This window comes from Schistocerca cancellata, chromosome 9 (assembly GCF_023864275.1).
Source record: "Schistocerca cancellata isolate TAMUIC-IGC-003103 chromosome 9, iqSchCanc2.1, whole genome shotgun sequence".
Taxonomy (NCBI): Eukaryota; Metazoa; Arthropoda; class Insecta; order Orthoptera; family Acrididae; genus Schistocerca; species Schistocerca cancellata.
This window is the reverse complement of record NC_064634.1, coordinates 69,647,222-69,664,307: the sequence shown is the minus strand read 5'-3', so window position 1 is coordinate 69,664,307 and position 17,086 is coordinate 69,647,222. Positions and strand designations below refer to the sequence as shown.

The following is a 17,086-nucleotide window of genomic DNA, read 5'->3' as shown; positions in this document are numbered from 1 at the left end:
TAACCATAACAGCTGCCACCAAACTTCAGTATGCTGATGATAACATTATCTTGGCAAACACAGGTGAGGATCTACAACTTACCCTAAATGCATTCAGTCTGGAATACAAATCCACTGGTATAGAGCTATACAAAATGAAAGTCCTCTATCAGCCAGGCTCATATCCCACTGCAGCAGCTCCAGTTATCACAGTTGATGGAACACCTCTAGAGATTGTAGAGTATTTTTCCATACCTACGAAGCCATCTTCCTACAAATTCATAGATGCAGAAATTCTACACCAACTAAAGTGTGGAAGTACTGCATATGCTCATCTTTTGAAAAGAGTATTTGATAACCATGATTTGAGTGTTAAAACTAAGCTTATAGTCTACAATGCCATTACCATGCCTACACTTCTTTATGGATGTAAAACCTGGACCACATATAGACATCACTTAAAGTCCTTAGAAAAATACCAACAAAGCTGCCTAAGGAAAGTAAAGTGGCAGTATTGGTGAATAAACAACAGCATTTTGGAAGAAACTAAATCCACCAGCATTGAAGCAAAAATTGTCAAACATCAACTTCACTGGGCTGGTCATATCATCTGCATGCCAAACTCCTGTCTCCCAAATCAAATCACATTCTCCCATCTGAAGAATAGCCAACGCAATCAGGGAAGGTAAACAAAACAATATAAAGATGCCCCCAAGTCAAAAATGACAAAATGTCAAATAAACACAAATGATTGGGAAACTGCAGCCCTGGATAGATCCAAATGGTGACAAATTTTTCACCAAGGAACACTTAATTTTGAAAAGTAGAGACAATTGCAGAACAACAGGAAGACAGATTGCAGAAGAGAACAGGAGCTCTTGAGAGGAACAAACCTGTTACATCATTCAATCAACACCAACTGGGTATTCCATTACTGCAGGAGAATCTGTGGCTCCAGAATAGGACTATTTAGCCACCAAAGAATTTAAGGATAACATTACCATAAGACATTTCATACTCGTCAATAAGTAAATGTCTATGAATGGATGACATCAGTAAGGCCTTCCATCAGATCAATAAATCCTAACAATTTTCCTTAGCAAAACCCTCCTCCAATATCCACTATGAAAAAAGTTCTGCCAGCTTACTACATGTCCAACACTCAACTACTCTCCACTCTAAAACTTAGTAAAAAATACACAATTTTAGAGATACTACAGTCACTGACATAAGGTGACTATTCCACGGATGTCACATGTGACTGCTTCACTCTTGTAACATGAAATTTACACTCATTCTAAATCCATTCACAAATAGATGTTCAATACACCTGTATATGTCCATGTTTCAGCACCACGGGCAGCACTTTGAAGTTCACTACTAACCACAAGCATAGCTCAATCAGCAGTCTCCACATACTATCACCAACGAGATGGACTTCCAGTCACGATACACGGCGGCCGCAGGCGATAATGAACAGTTCATGTTCGGAATTGATGTATAGCAGTATAGCGGTTCTATCTAGTACTGAGTTTGAGGGTTACTGTTTGTATAGTTGAGCTTTGCAGGGAACCCCAAGAGATGGGGGCATGTGCAAGCACTGTGTATTGAATACAATTATTGTGCACAAGAGTGCTGCTAATTAATTACAATGTTCAAAATGCTATACATATCGAATCTGAAATTCAGGCTTTATTTTCAGTTCCTTACCATTGCTTCTAAAAGGAAATATGTTACACTAAACCTCAAGCATAAACTCAAAATTTTTAGGTGCCTTGAAACATGGTTTTTCGCAGAAAGCCATTACTGCTGATTACAATGTCAGACAAGCAACTATTTATGACAATGGAAATAAAGGTGGTGATATTCAATGGTACATAACCAAAATGGAGAGCGAGTCGGGAAAACAGAAGGTTATGTGAAAGAGTGAGAATGAAGAACTGAATGTAGTTGTATATAGGTGGTTCATATGACATTGCAGCAAAGGATTTTCAGTCAGTGGTCTGATAATAAAGAAGTTGCATTTAATAAACAACTTGGCAGCAGTAACTTGTTTGCAACAAGCAAGGGTTGGCTACCAACTGAAAAAAATTCAGGGGCATGTGGCAGCTACAGTCACTGGGAAAATATGCACAGGTGATGAAAAAATGCAGCAGAAGCATTTTTAATGATGATGCAGAAGTTAAGAGAGGAAGAAGATTTAGCTGCAGATGCCTTGTACAATGCTGATGAAACTGGCCTCTTTTACAAGTTGGTTCATACAAAAATATTAGCAGCCAAGATTGAGAAGGAAGTTCATAGGTACAAAAAACATCACCTGACATTAATGAGTGTTGTAACACAAATGGGAATCATAAACCACAACTCATGGTGACTGGGAAATCCAAACATCCATGACGTTTTCAACACAGTGACAGAATTACACTACCAGTGCAACATTGTGTTCAGAAGAAAATGTGTATGGACAGATAAATATTCTTTTAGTGATTCCATGAAACATTTTTACCAGGTGTGAGAAAAGAGATGTAGAAGGAGAACCTTTCACTAAAAGCTACCATCATAACTGACTATTTGGAACAGTGGCCCTGCTTGCATATCCTGTTGAGTCAGTGTTTCATAGCTTGATGCCTAGTGAAATAGCTGAAAACTTGTTTCTATGATCAAATAAGTGATGTACACTACAAATTTTTTTATGGTTAAGTGGCTCTTTCCCATTTATTAGCACTGTAAATAATGCAATGAACAGTTCATTTCACACTCAGAAGTCTTATACTTCTATCTCAAACATAACCTTAATGACATAATCTCAGTAAAGTGACATGATAATCAGTGAACACAATAACAGCTTGACACAGTCATAGTATGATGAATGGAAACAGTGCACTTGATAATGTTTTCAATAAAGAAAGAATCAACTAATAAATTAATCGCTATACATATTCAGATTTTACATGGTAGCTAATCGGACACATACTTTGCAAATACATTGAATTGTTACATAGGCATTACATCAGTGCTTGCCAGTCACAGACTTTTCCACTACATAGATTTACTTGAGTTACTTCTGGCAACAGACTTGACAAAAATGTTACTCATTTATCAGATTGACAAGTACTGAGGATTTTGGGTGGGGTTTGAATATTTAAACACTGGCATAAAGATGTTTGGTGATTCCAGAAATTACATTATCATCTGAAAAATGACTGGGTTTGATTTTGCTACTCAGGAGGACTATAAATATTGGCAGTAATTTAGTTTGTGAAATACATGTGGGTTTTGAAATTTAGAAGAGTTCACGAAACCACTTTCGCATCTGTGTTAGGAAAGAGAACCTACTTACGAGTACGGCTGGCATTTTGAAAAGTATTTTACATTATGATAAATTGTACCAAATCCTAATTAGTTACTTAATGAATTAGTTAAGTATGTCATTTCATTCATAAACATTATGGCAACGAAAGTACAATATCTAACAAGAAAAGAGGCAAAATCTGTAATGGAAAATTATAATGGTCCTGATCTTCAATGTTAATTACTTTTTAAGTAAATTAGTATTGTAAAAATTGGAATGTGTTACTGCAAAGTTGAAATGTCAGTGTTTCTTGAGGTGTATGTTAATTTTTCTAAATAAATGAGTTAGCCCATTAGAAAGTTTTCATGGTGAACTGTAATATTGTTTTCGATTAGGTCTAAGTTTTGATTAATATATGTTCCAGTAAAACTAAATGCAGCATTGGAATCATCATGTTAAAAATATGACCTTGAATAATGAATTTAGGTGGGGAAAAGTGTAGGTAATGTTTTTAAATATTTGAGTACCTACCATATGTACATCAAACAATGGAAAATCCAGGGTGACTAACTACCATATGCATATTACTTACAGAAAATAAGAAAAATAAAAAATAAGTAAAGAAAAAGAAAATCTAATTATTATCAGGAGTTGAAGTCATAACAGATGGAGTAGGTCCAAATTAGTATGTTCTGAATGCTACCAGTCATCCTTCATTGTGTCTCTATAAAAGTACAGTGGTATACAAGCACTCTTTCTTCCAACCCAATGTGACAGCCATCATTTCAGGCCATGGACCAGGGGATGTTGAAGTAATTGAAACATCATTATCAAATGCCACCTTCTTGGCTCCTTGCTGAATGAATACGAAAATGACTCTACTGAGACTATACTGAAGGTGTGGAAAGCAATTAAACTATATGATTTAGCTTTCCAAACAGCTGACGTATGGGGATAAAGTGGAGGATGTTACCATTATGAGGAGTTGGAGCAAAATGTGGCCATCCCCTCATGAAGTCATGAAGCCAGTATTGAGTGACAGTTATGAACCAGTCGATTTGAAATCATTAAATGCTGACACTTCGTGGATTGACGTGTTCGACAAGTTATCAGGAGGAGAAATTAATGAAGAACATGTTGCTAAATGGCCAGACAAAGTAAACTGTGAGATAGGCTAAACTTTTAACACATGAAAAACAATCAAAAGTTTGCACGAAAGTAATGATCAAAATGAAGAATCAGAAGAAAGGGGAGGAGACAGTGTGAAGATTTCTCACACTGCTAGTGCTGAAGCTGCAGACATCTCTCTGGAGTATATAATGCAATAACCACATATGTGCAGTACCAAAGTAATGTTTTTAAAGCATTTGTGTGATAAAGAATGCTGCCATCATCTATCATCATTCTGACAACTATAAGTTCAGGACATGTTCCATAGTGATTAATACTACTGTATATGTACACACTCATGACTTAAGTTTTATGTGAAACGGAATGTACCTTTGGGTTTAATAAAGTATGCCCTGAAGGTGTCTGAACTAAATTTCAGACACTCAATAATTCAGCATTTACAATGAAATGGCATCCATATGTGCAAGGAATGGCTGGATTAACAAGAGTGTAGAGTAATTCTCAACTATGAGTGTACTGGGAATTCTGCTGAGCATAGATGGTGTTTTGATGTAATCTGAAGCGCAGATGTGATCTTCACATGAGAATATTAATAGCTCAGAGATTGTTGGGCTCTACATATTTGAAGCTGGTTTGGCAACAATCTAGTTGAGTCATTGTAAAATTGAGATATGAAACAAATACTAACAAAGAGATAGAGGGGCTGGCCAGTACTTACCTCAGCTCAGTACAGCTGATAGATACACAAAAAACAGAACCAAAAATTTACGTTCCTAGCTTTCGGAACAAATGTTCCTTCATCAAGGAGGAGAGAGGGGAAAGAAAGGGAAGAAGGGAAAGTAGATTCAGTTACTCACAACCCAGGTTATGAAGCAACAGGGAAAGGAAAACAGGGAGGGTAGCAAGGATGGAGGCATGGTTGTCAGAGGGAAGCCAAAGATATTCTACTGTAAGTACTGTGCCAGCTTCAAACCAAAGAGGATGCATACAGAAGTAAAGAGCTATATAGTATAAAGATAAACACAACTATGAAGGATGAAAAGATGCGTGAATGGCTAAAGAGGAAAGGGAATGAGGAGAAGACTGAAGAGTAAATGGGAGTGATGTTGTTTAATGTAGGTTCAGTCCAGGCGGATGGCGGGATGAAAGGATGTGTTGGAGTGCAAGTTCCCATCTCCGCAGTTCAGAGGGACTGGTGTTGGGTGGGAGAAGCCAAATGGCACATACGGTGTAGCAGGTTCCTTGGTCCCTAGAATTATTTCTGGAGGGCATGCTCCGCTACTGGGTATTGGGCATCTCCTAGGCGGACAGTTCGTCTGTGTCCGTTCATGCGCTCAGCCAGTTTAGTTGTTGTCATACCAATGTAAAAGGCTGTGCAGTGCAGGCATGTCAGTTGATAAATGACATGTGTAGTTTCACACGTGGCCCTGCCTTGAACTGTGTATGTTTTACCAGTAGCAGGGCTGGAGTAGGTGGTTGTGGGGGGGATGCATGGGGCAGGTTTTGCAGCGGGGTCGGTTACAGGGATAGGATCCGCTGGGTAGAGAAGGTGGTCTGGTAATATTGTAGGGTTTAACAAGGATGTTATGGAGGTTAGGGGGGTGACGAAAGGCAACTCTGGGTAGTTTGGGGAGAATTTTGTCAAGGAATGATCTCATTTCAGGGGTTGACTTGAGAAAGTCATATCGCTGGCGGAGTAATTTGTTGATGTTTTCGAGGCCAGGATAATATTGGGTGACAAGGGGGATACTTCTGTGTGGTCTGGGGGTAGGAACATTGTTGTTGGACGGGGAGGAATGTATTGCTCAGGAGATCTGTTTGTGGACAAGGTCTGCAGGATAGTTGCGGGAGAGGAAAGCACTGGTCAGGTTATTGGCGTAATTGTTGAGGGATTCGCCACTGGAGCAGATACGTTTGCCACGAATACCTAGGTTGTAGGGAAGGGAGCATTTGATGTGGAATGGATGGCAGCTATCAAAGTGAAGGTACTATTGTTTGTGTGCTGGTTTAATATGGACAGAGGTGTGGATGTGAGCTTCAACAAGATGAAGGTCAACATCCAGGAAGGTGGCTTGGATTTTGGAGAAGGACCAGGTGAAATTCAGATTCGAAAAGGAGTTGAGGTTATGGAGGAAATTAAGGGGTGTTTCTTCACCATGAGTCCAGACCACAAAGATGTCAACTATAAACCTATACCAGGCCAGGGGAAGCAGCTGTTGGGTCTTCAGGAAAGTCTCCTCCATGTGGCCCATAAAGAGGTTGGCATAGGATGGAGCCATTCTGGTTCCCATGGCCGTTCCCCTGATTTGTTTGTAGGTCTGGCCTTCAAAAGTGAAGTAATTATGGGTGAAGATGAAGTTGGTAAGTGTGATAAGGAACAAGGTTTTTGGAAGATCTTCGGGTGGGCATTGGGAGAGGTAGTGCTCAAGGGCAGAGAGACCATGGGTATGTGGAATGTTTGTGTAAAGGGATGTAGCATCTATGGTGACAAGAAAGGTTTCAAGCGGGAGAGGAGTGGGAATGGATTTGAGGCCTTCTAGGAAGTGGTTTGTGTCTTTGATGTAGGATGGGAGTCTGCAGGTGATAGGTTGGAGGTGCTGGTCTACCAGAGCTGAGATACGTTCTGTTGGGGCTTTGAAGCCTGCTACAATGGGACGGCCAGGATGGTTCTCTTTGTGGATTTTGGGTAATAGGTAGAAGGTAGGGGGTACTTAGCTCAGGTGGAGTGAGTAAGTCTATGGAAGCCGTTGTGAGGCCTTGTGAGGGACCTTGGATTTTTAGGATTTTCTGCAGCTCAGTCTGGATGGAGGGAATGGGATCCTGGGTAACAGCTTTGTAGGTTGAGGTGTCTGAGAGTTGACGCAGTCCTTCTGCCACATACTCCACATGGTCAAGTACGACAGTTGTGGAGCCTTTATCCGCCGGGAGGATGACAATAGAGCGGTCTATTTTCAGCTCTTTAATGGCACGGGATTCAACTGGGATGATGTTGGGGGTTGTCAGGATGTTCTTCAAGAAGGACTGGAAGGCAACACTGGATGTGAGGAATTCCTGAAATGTCTGCAAGGGATGGTTTTTGGGGAGGGGAGGAGGATCCCTTTGAGAAGGCGGTCGGAACTGTTCTAGACAGGGTTCAACACTGGGTCTAGTATTTGGGGGCTGTGTTTGGGTAGTGAAGTGATATTTCCAGTTGAGGTTCTGGGTGAATAAGGGGACATCTTTAACCAGGGCAGGGTGGTTGAATTTAGGCGTGGGGCTAAAGGTTAAGCCTTTTGATAGAACAGATGTCTCTGTAGGAGAGAGGGATCTCGATGAGAGATTTAGAACTGAATTGGGACTGGTGATATGTGGCATTTGACTGTGGTTATAGCTGAGATTTGGTCTGTGTGGGGTATGTGCTGGGATGGGGAGATTGAATAGGGTGGCTAGGCTAGGTTTGTTCGCTATAAGGGGGGTTTGTTGAAGGTTCTGTTGTGGTTGGTGTTTGTGAGGGATAGGGAGAGGGGCCCCACTTCTTAGGTGTTGCACTAGCACTGTGGATAGTTTTTTCAGGTGGTGTGTGGCATGGAACTCAAGTTTGCAGTTGGCTTCTAGGATGATGTTCCTGAGTGTGTTCTCCAAGCAAGGGTTTGAGAGGTGGAGGACTTTGAAGAGAGATAGGAGCTGTTGGGAGTGGTGGTTACATGAAGTAGTGTAGAGATTCAGGACAAGTTGGATAAGGGCTAAGGATTGAAGGTTTTGGAAGTCCAGGAGAGGCTGGTGGAAAGAGGAATTGCACCCAGAGATGGGAACTTTTAAGGTAAGTCCTTTAGGGGTAATTCCAAAGGTTAAGCAGGACCGGAGGAAAAGTATGTGGGATTGCAGTTTGGCTACGGTGAATGCATGTTTCCGGAATGAATGTAAATAATGTGGTATAGGATTGGGGTACATAGTGGGTAACTGGTGGGTAGGGAAATTAAATAACTAAAGTTGAAATAGTAATCATAAGAAGGAATAAAACACGGAGGGAAGGACAAGAAAGAAAGAAATTGTGTTGGTAATGTTCAATACCAAAGGAAGACCACTAAATAAGAAAAATACGGAAAAGTTGATCAGACCAAGCAAGTATGTCCAGATCGGGGGAAAAGAACACACGTTGCTCGAAAACAGAGATAGCGAGTGGCGAAAAAAAGATCGCACGTGCCGCAAAGGAGATCGCGCATGGCACAGCAAAAAAGATCGTTCGTGCCGCAAAAAATTCGCGGGTGGCGCAGAAATGTCCAAAAACATTTTCCTGTGGCAGACAAAGATAGCCAATGGCACAAAAATATCGCCAGCAACAAGAAATCGATGGAAATGGATGATACTGGTAGGTGTGAAAGAGATTGTTGGCAGTGATTGTTGGCTGGAAAACAGTGAATAACGAACGTTAAAACTATGGAATGTTAGATAAATAAATCAATAAATAAAAAAAGAGAAGTAGACTATAAACGGAACAAGATAATAGGAGGAAGATGAAACTAGCACAGTTGGTGACGAAAATATTTATTTATGTATATATAAAACACTGAAGAAAAGAAACTGTTAAGATGACAGATGTAAGTGACAGCTAACAAACGGGACAAAACAATGAAGGATGTGGACCATATAGGTGATCTAAATGATTAATGGAAAATCTCATATAAAGATGTGAAACAAATACTAACAAAGAGATAGAGGGGCTGGCCAGTACTTACCTCAGCTCAGTACAGCTGATAGATACACAAAAAACAGAACCGAAAATTTAAGTTCCTAGCTTTCGGAACAAATGTTCCTTCATCAGGGAGGAGAGAGGGGAATGAAAGGGAAGAAGGGAAAGTAGATTCAGTTACTCACAACCCAGGTTATGAAGCAACAGGGAAAGGAAAACAGGGAGGGTAGCAAGGATGGAGGCATGGTTGTCAGAGGGAAGCCAAAGATATTCTACTGTAAGTACTGTGCCAGCTTCAAACCAAAGAGGATGCATACAGAAGTAAAGAGGTATATAGATAAAGATAAACACAACTATGTAGGATGAAAAGATGTGTGAATGGCTAAAGAGGAAAGGGAAAGAGGAGAAGACTGAAGAGTAAATGGGAGTGAGGTTGTTTAACGTAGGTTCAGTCCAGGGGGATGGCGAGATGAAAGGATGTGTTAGAGTGCAAGTTCCCATCTCCGCAGTTCAGAGGGACAGGTGTTGGGTGGGAGAAGCCAAATGGCACATACGGTGTAGCAGGTTCCTAGGTCCCTAGAATTATGCTGGAGGGCATGCTCCGCTTGCATCGCCCCACAACCACCTACTCCAGACCTGCTACTGGTAAAAAATACACAATTCAAGGCAGGGCCACGTGTGAAACTACACATGTCATTTATCAACTGACATGCCTGCACTGCGCAGCCTTTTACATCGGTATGACAACAACTAAACTGGCTGAGCGCATGAACGGACACAGACGAACTGTCCGCCTAGGAGATGCCCAATACCCAGTAGCGGAGCATGCCCTCCAGCATAATTCTAGGGACCAAGGAACCTGCTACACCGTATGTGCCATTTGGCTTCTCCCACCCAACACAAGTCCCTCTGAACTGCGGAGATGGGAACTTGCACTCCAACACATCCTTTCATCCCGCCATCCGCCTGGACTGAACCTACATTAAACAACATCACTCCCATTTACTCTTCAGTCTTCTCCTCATTCCCTTTCCTCTTTAGCCATTCACGCATCTTTTCATCCTTCATAGTTGTGTTTATCTTTATACTATATAGCTCTTTACTTCTGTATGCATCCTCTTTGGTTTGAAGCTGGCACAGTACTTACAGTAGAATATCTTTGGCTTCCCTCTGACAACCATGCCTCCATCCTTGCTACCCTCCCTGTTTTCCTTTCCCTGTTGCTTCATAACCTGGGTTGTGAGTAACTGAATCTACTTTCCCTTCTTCCCTTTCTTTCCCCTCTCTCCTCCTTGATGAAGGAACATTTGTTCTGAAAGCTAGGAACGTAAATTTTCGGTTCTGTTTTTTGTGTATCTATCAGCTGTACTGAGCTGAGGTAAGTACTGGCCAGCCCCTCTATCTCTTTGTTAGTATTTGTTTCACATCTTTATATGAGATTTTCCATTAATCATTAAAATTGAGATATATCTATTTTGCTTCTTGGATGGGAGAACAGTCAATCTTGACAGAAGTTTGTTTAAAACAAATTAGCTACTGGAATAAATGCACAAGAATGGAGAAAGATAGAATCATTACAACTATTCTCATGTAAAAGTATATAGTTTAAAGAATGTGGTCTGAATGGAAAACAATTTCCTTGGAGTGTCAATCAGATTGTACTATGTATTAATTATCATCTATGTAGTTAACTGCAATTAACAATTGTTTAATTGTCAATAATAGTTATAATTAAAGAAAGCTAGTGACTTAGCACAGTACTTTTGTCATAGAGGGCACAGAAAATAGCTGTAAAATTATGGGAGAATCCATTTTATATGTGCACTTGTTCAAATACAGTCTTGTAAACTGTTTCCTGTACATCAGGATCCCTACTTATGAATCAGTAAAACTCAGACAACTTCAGGGCCTTTGTGTTTGTGTCTATTCACTGCCACTCTAAGTGATCCAACCAAACAATCTATAGAAACACAGTAGCAGACGTTGTTGACCAGCATGTTCTACTTTCCTGGCTTGTGTTACGATTGTTTCTACTGGAATGATGCAAGAGTTCCTTATCCATCACTGGTTCTACCTATGACTCATATATAACACTTCCCACAGTGAGTGTAAATGCTTCATATGAAACACAAAGCATACGAGTAGTGGCTGCACCACAAGAAGAAGACAGGGCTTGCTAACTCTGCGCAGCTCCTCTCCCCAGGTCAAGTTTCTAGCTGTGTAAATCAGGGTGTATGTTATCACAGCTAGCACTCCAGCTTATTTCAAGGTGGATATTGAGTTTAGGTTCAGTTGCAAATTCAAGATTGAAAAATCAACCTGTTACACAGTTTACATCAAGCTGTAAAAATTTAGCTTGAATTAAAATAATTTTCCCAAGCTTGAAATAAACTGTAATTTCCCTGGAAGGCTGTACAGCAGATGTGCATGCAGCATAGCTTCCATAGACGTCCACGGGAAGTGCCACAAGCGTTTATAAGCCTTGCACTGACTCTGCTAGGTTTACGGCCATTTTATTTTTGTGACGTGCGTTGATGATTGTTGACTGTTGTGACGTTTGTTTTATACTGGAAAATAGTTCGGAAAGTGTGTGGCGTCCCCTGCCTTACTGCTACACTGGGTCTGAAGAAGTTATATAGTGTATTACAGGTACGCTGGTGCATTTTTCTCTAGTGGTACGTTAATATTACAAATGTTAAATATTATTACGTAACGTAAAGAAATATCATATTCTTTTACGTAGAAAAATTGAACCTGGATGAAAGTGAAATGGATTACCAGCTAAGAAGACATATTACAAGTTGTTCAGCAAAAAGAGGTCATTTTAAACTAGCTGTCTAGTACGTGGCACCAATAAATTAAAACTTAATGTTATTTTACCTTTTTAAAATCTCGCCTTTTTATATATATATCACCCTATTACATTTGTTTACTTGTAAATACTCATGTGTGTCACATCGTGAATGAATAATCGTAAAGTGTGAAAAGTTTCTTTGCGAATACAAATAGTAATGACATGGTGAACGGGAAAAAGTGCATCAAGAACCAGTCACTACATAGGTGTCAGTCTTTTTTATTTACATAGCTTTGACTGGTCTTCAATTGCTCTTAATTTTGTTGTTCCCTAGGTGAAATAATACTGCAAGGCCTACTGGTACTTCTTACTTTTATTGTTATTTGTAATGTGGCTGAAATCTAATAAAAGGCAATATTAAAATATGACAAGGAGAACATTTTTTGTTCTTTTACATTTCAGTTCCACTGAACTGCTAATTTCTTAAATTCATTTCAATTTCATCTTTTATTTCATTTTGATTCAGTTTTACTTACCAAAAAATAATTGTGGATAGAATTAAACGTCTACATTTTTCTAAACGGTAGTTTCCTTATAAGCTTACAGTATGAGGTGTATATGATTTCAAGTAATTGTTTCTTTATAATTCAGATTAAATGGCCCTGAAACTGTTAGAAATAGTGATGTGTGGCTTCTTCATGAAGTCATCGCAAAATTACCCAAATGTCATCTTTACTTTAAAAATTTCAAACAAACAGTTATTTCAAATTACTTTAAAAACTCTTTGGAATGAAGTCACCAGAAGCAGCTGCTTACTCAGTGACGTTTATACTAGTTAATGATTCTTACTACATCAGTGAGTCTGAAGTTATTTTGCTAATCTGGGGCATAAATTATATTTAGGTTGATCAGTTTCAACTTTTTACATTTTTTATGTTTAGGTATGGCTAACATTTTCTTTTACCTGTTACAGGATCATTATACCAGCAGAAGTCAGCGACATTTGATCCTGCTCTGGTCTGTGTGCTGGAGCTGGAGGAGCTTCAGAATAATTAAATTTTAAAATAAAAAATTTTAAACACTTTGAAAATAAAAAAAAATTTAAACATACATTCTTGATAATTTTTTTCACACCATTTCCATTTTGATATTTATTTAATTAATTAGGTTCAATAAATTCAGATTAATAATTATGTAGCTTAAAACAAGCTGTAAATACCAGGCTGTATTCCACGTGTGTAGATACAGCTGGAGCCAAACTTGATAAGTCAAGCTTGAAATATAGCTTGAACTCTGCCAACTTTGATGTTTGTTTCAAGCTTGAATCCAACTAACAGGCCTGAATATTCCAGCTTTGATCAAGCTTATATACTTGAACTTTACATCTGGAAACAAGTTTGAAACCGGCTTACTGTGCTGTCTGGGATTAAGCATTTTCTTTCAATCAATAAGGTGTAGTGGAACTGGTCAGTGCTACTATCTCTCTCATGTATTGTAGAAGATGATATTCACATTAAATTCAAAACACAATCAATGAAATCAAAATCATAAATCTAATAACATAATCCACACTTATATTGTTTCATAAACAGAAATAATATATAAAATTAACAGAAGATTAATTTCCAGCTTAATAAAAAATTGTAATTATATTTTAAAAATTACTGTCATTATTACTATTTGTATAATAATTTCTTCTGGAAACATTTATAAAAAAAAGTATTCAGTTGTGTATGGAACTCCTTGGAGGTAAAAGATTTATGTATTATAAAATCATTGACCTGTGACTTCTATGTCTTTGTACCTGTGGATTTGCATAACAAGTTGTTAGTGAGTTATGGCCTGAGCTGTTGTGAAGTGGCTTTCATGAATTGATATGAAATTATTATACTCAAGCAAAAGTATTGTATCAGAATGGAAACCGAATTTGCAACATTTTACTGAAATGTGAGGTGAATAAAATGAAAGTTCTGATGAACAAATTTAATTATGCAGTGTCCAAACTGTCAAACTCAAAAGAACCCAATCATACACCAAGACATCATTGTTTTCAATGAGCCATATTTTCAACAAAGATCCATGAGAAACACTTGAGTATATTTTAGACTTATGTACTATTTTGAACTTCCTTCTTGCTTAAAATGGTTGTACAAACTTAGTAATATTATTCCTAACAAAGTGCACAAGAATAATTGGTGATTTTTATTAGCAACAGAGGAGTAGTTTGTAACAAAGGGAAAAAATTATTATTTTGATGAGTTCTGCACAACACATAAGCAGTGACAAAACCTAATAAGCCAAAACATTCAGGAGAAAACGTATTTCACCACTGAACAGGTCGCTACCAGTACGTAGGGTTTTATTATTTAGTTGGTGAGTTTCAGCACTTGTTAATTTTCATGTTAATATTCATGAAAATGTCATCCAAATTATTTGAGTGAAGTCATATATCAACAATAACAATAACAAGAAATTGTTCTCCATGAGCATTGAAATAAAACATGGACTATATGCTTTATTTAGTCTCTTTGTCACTTACAGACCATCCATTATCTCTATGTCTTACAAAACATGAAATTACAAAACATATAAAAATAGGAAATACACCCAATATATTGGAAGACAGATTTTTTTTCCACGTAATGCGTTGCTTACTGTATTTTACTCAAGACATAAAATATTTAAAAATGTATATAAAATGTTGGTTTTGCTTATCAACAGCTTTAGCTTCTGTGTAAATATCTCTTTTTAATTACTGCATAACAAGGTGATGATTCACTCAAAAAGTATTACACGCATAAAGTGTCTAAAAGCCTTAGATGGGAAAGAACTGCCCACCCTAACAGATAAAACCAAAAGAGTTAAGCTGTGAGTGCAGGACAATCTCTTTACCAAATATTAGAGATGGTGTCCTCTTTGATATAAATGATCACTTTGCACTTAAATGCAAATGGCAATGAATACAGCTCATTAAATATTGAGGTATAAAATACCTTAATTCACCACAGCCAATCATCCAGTAACCCAAAAATACCTCACCTCTCTTCAAACACACATCAATGTATGTATTTAATAATGACTGAGAAGATGAATCATTCCTCTTTTCAAATGAGGGACAGACATTACAAATATGTGAATATTGCTGGTTTATGAAATTTACACTGTTCTGCATTACTCACTTCCTTTTTAATGTGCCTGTTCATCATTCATCACTTTATCTTTAAGGTCTATTCCCTGAAACATAATTTCAGCCCATCCAAAATTTTCCACTATCATAATAATTACACACTATTATTAGAAGTCCTGTACCACCTTCACATTAAAAAAAATTTGTATCACCACCTAATATTGTCCATAATATTAATATATTGCATGTGAATTATGGAGTTAGAATATCCTGCTTAACACAATTTCTTTATCAAACATAATTTTATAGATTATATCAGAAAATACATTTAATATATACTGATCTGGTTGAGAATTTTACTTTGGTAATGACAGAAAATTTATCATGGCAGTCACACTATTTCAACACATTTTCTGAGATTTAATTGATACTCAGCACAGTTTTTATTCCTTACTCTCTAATAATCCAATTACGTTTTCAGAAAAAAAAATGTTGTGTAATTTTCTTGTCCCTAAATTTGGAGAATGTAATATCCTTCTGAATTCATTGCTGAACAGCGTCTTGAAATTAAACAACTAATAATTAGTTACTCTGTAGTTCATTACACTATAAAACATTATCCTACATTTTAACATATATCCCACAGTGTGAAGATTATAGTCTCTTCACTTTACTCTGCCTCTAGAATTGTAGTAATTTTCTGGTGTCACATTTGTTGTCACAAGGCAACAGTAACTTCTCTCTATTATTAGCTGAATAAAAACTCAGCACGACAAAAGTACATTCATCAATGACATGCTTGTCGAATGTTCAGGTTTGCATTATTAAAGTTATTACCACCATCGTTATCAGTTCTTGCCAGATATTTCAGCATATTAAGGCTTGATGAGAGGACCCCAGAAGTATTTACTTGGCTTTGACTCATCTTCTGTGATAAAATACTCCCTTCCAAGCCTAACAAATTCCTCATCACTAAGATGTCCATCATGGTTCAGATCAATAGCAATGAAGCTCTCAATTGCTTTCTGAAACAAAACAAAAAATATTTTCTTTTGTAAGGTCTTCAAAGCCTCTCTCTCTCTCTCTCTCTCTCTCTCTCTCTCTCTCCGTGTGTGTGTGTGTGTGTGTGTGTGTGTGTGTGTGTGTGTGTGTGTGTGTGTGTGTGTGTGTGTGTCTCCTTGCATGGAACAACACTGATTGCCTAGGAGTGGTTGCTGGACAGACGTGTGTTGTGGGGATAGGGAGGTGGCAGAGAAAGGAAGTGACTGAGGATTGGGGCAGCAAAAAGAAGGGGAGGTGCTGAGGTAAAACCCATGGATAGGGAAGTATTTTGAGATGGAAAGACTGAAGGCTCTCAGCAACTGCTGAAAAATGTTGGCAATGATTCCAAAACTGATGACAAATGAGAAAAAAGTGAGTACAAAGATAGTGACAAAGTGGTAAAGGAGAGGTAAATAGGTGACTGAGGAAGTGACTGAACACAGTCTTAGGCCAAGTGTGCTGGAGGATCAGTTTCCACTTGCACAGTTCAGAGGAGCTAGTAGCTTCCAACTTAGGAGTGTGTAATGGCAGGTAGGAGAGGGCTGGGGGGTTGAGTTTCTATATGGCATGGATATAGAAGAAGTGTGAAACATAGAAAAGTGGAACAAATCAACATGCCTTGATAACACACTTAGTGCAAATAGTATTTTTTTTTGCTTTTTCTACCTCATGTAATATGTATGTACAATGGTTACCTGAAATATAAAAATACTTTCATGGTATATTTTAGATAATTTCATTTAATGCAATATTCAATAATACCTCAAGCGCTCAAATTTCCAGTCCACAAATAAATATTTGTTGCAGTCCATTCATTCATTCATTCAACCATCCATCCATCCATCCATCCATCCATCCATCCATCCATCCATCCATCCATCCAATCCATCCATTTCCCACACATCACATCTTGGAGAAGAGAAGCAATCAGGGATGTGGAATGAGTCATGTTAATGCATTAACCCTGCTTCAGACATGCTCTTTGCATTCTGTGCTAAGATGACTTTTGTGATGACTGTACTGGTCGCCAAATGCCAGTTCCTGTGCTGAGAG

General features: G+C 38.2%; 1 protein-coding gene across 1 annotated transcript in view; it reads right to left on the bottom strand.

Moving 5' to 3' along the window:
* Positions 1 to 14,360: 14,360 nt before the first annotated feature.
* The window catches only part of LOC126101601 (sarcoplasmic calcium-binding protein), a 165,545-nt gene continuing 162,819 nt past the window's right edge, over positions 14,361 to 17,086 (bottom strand). Inside the window, exon 6 of the mRNA XM_049912278.1 lies at positions 14,361 to 16,017. Coding sequence (XP_049768235.1) covers positions 15,868 to 16,017 — 150 coding nt within the window. The 3' untranslated portion in view covers positions 14,361 to 15,867. The remainder of the gene's footprint in view (positions 16,018 to 17,086) is intronic.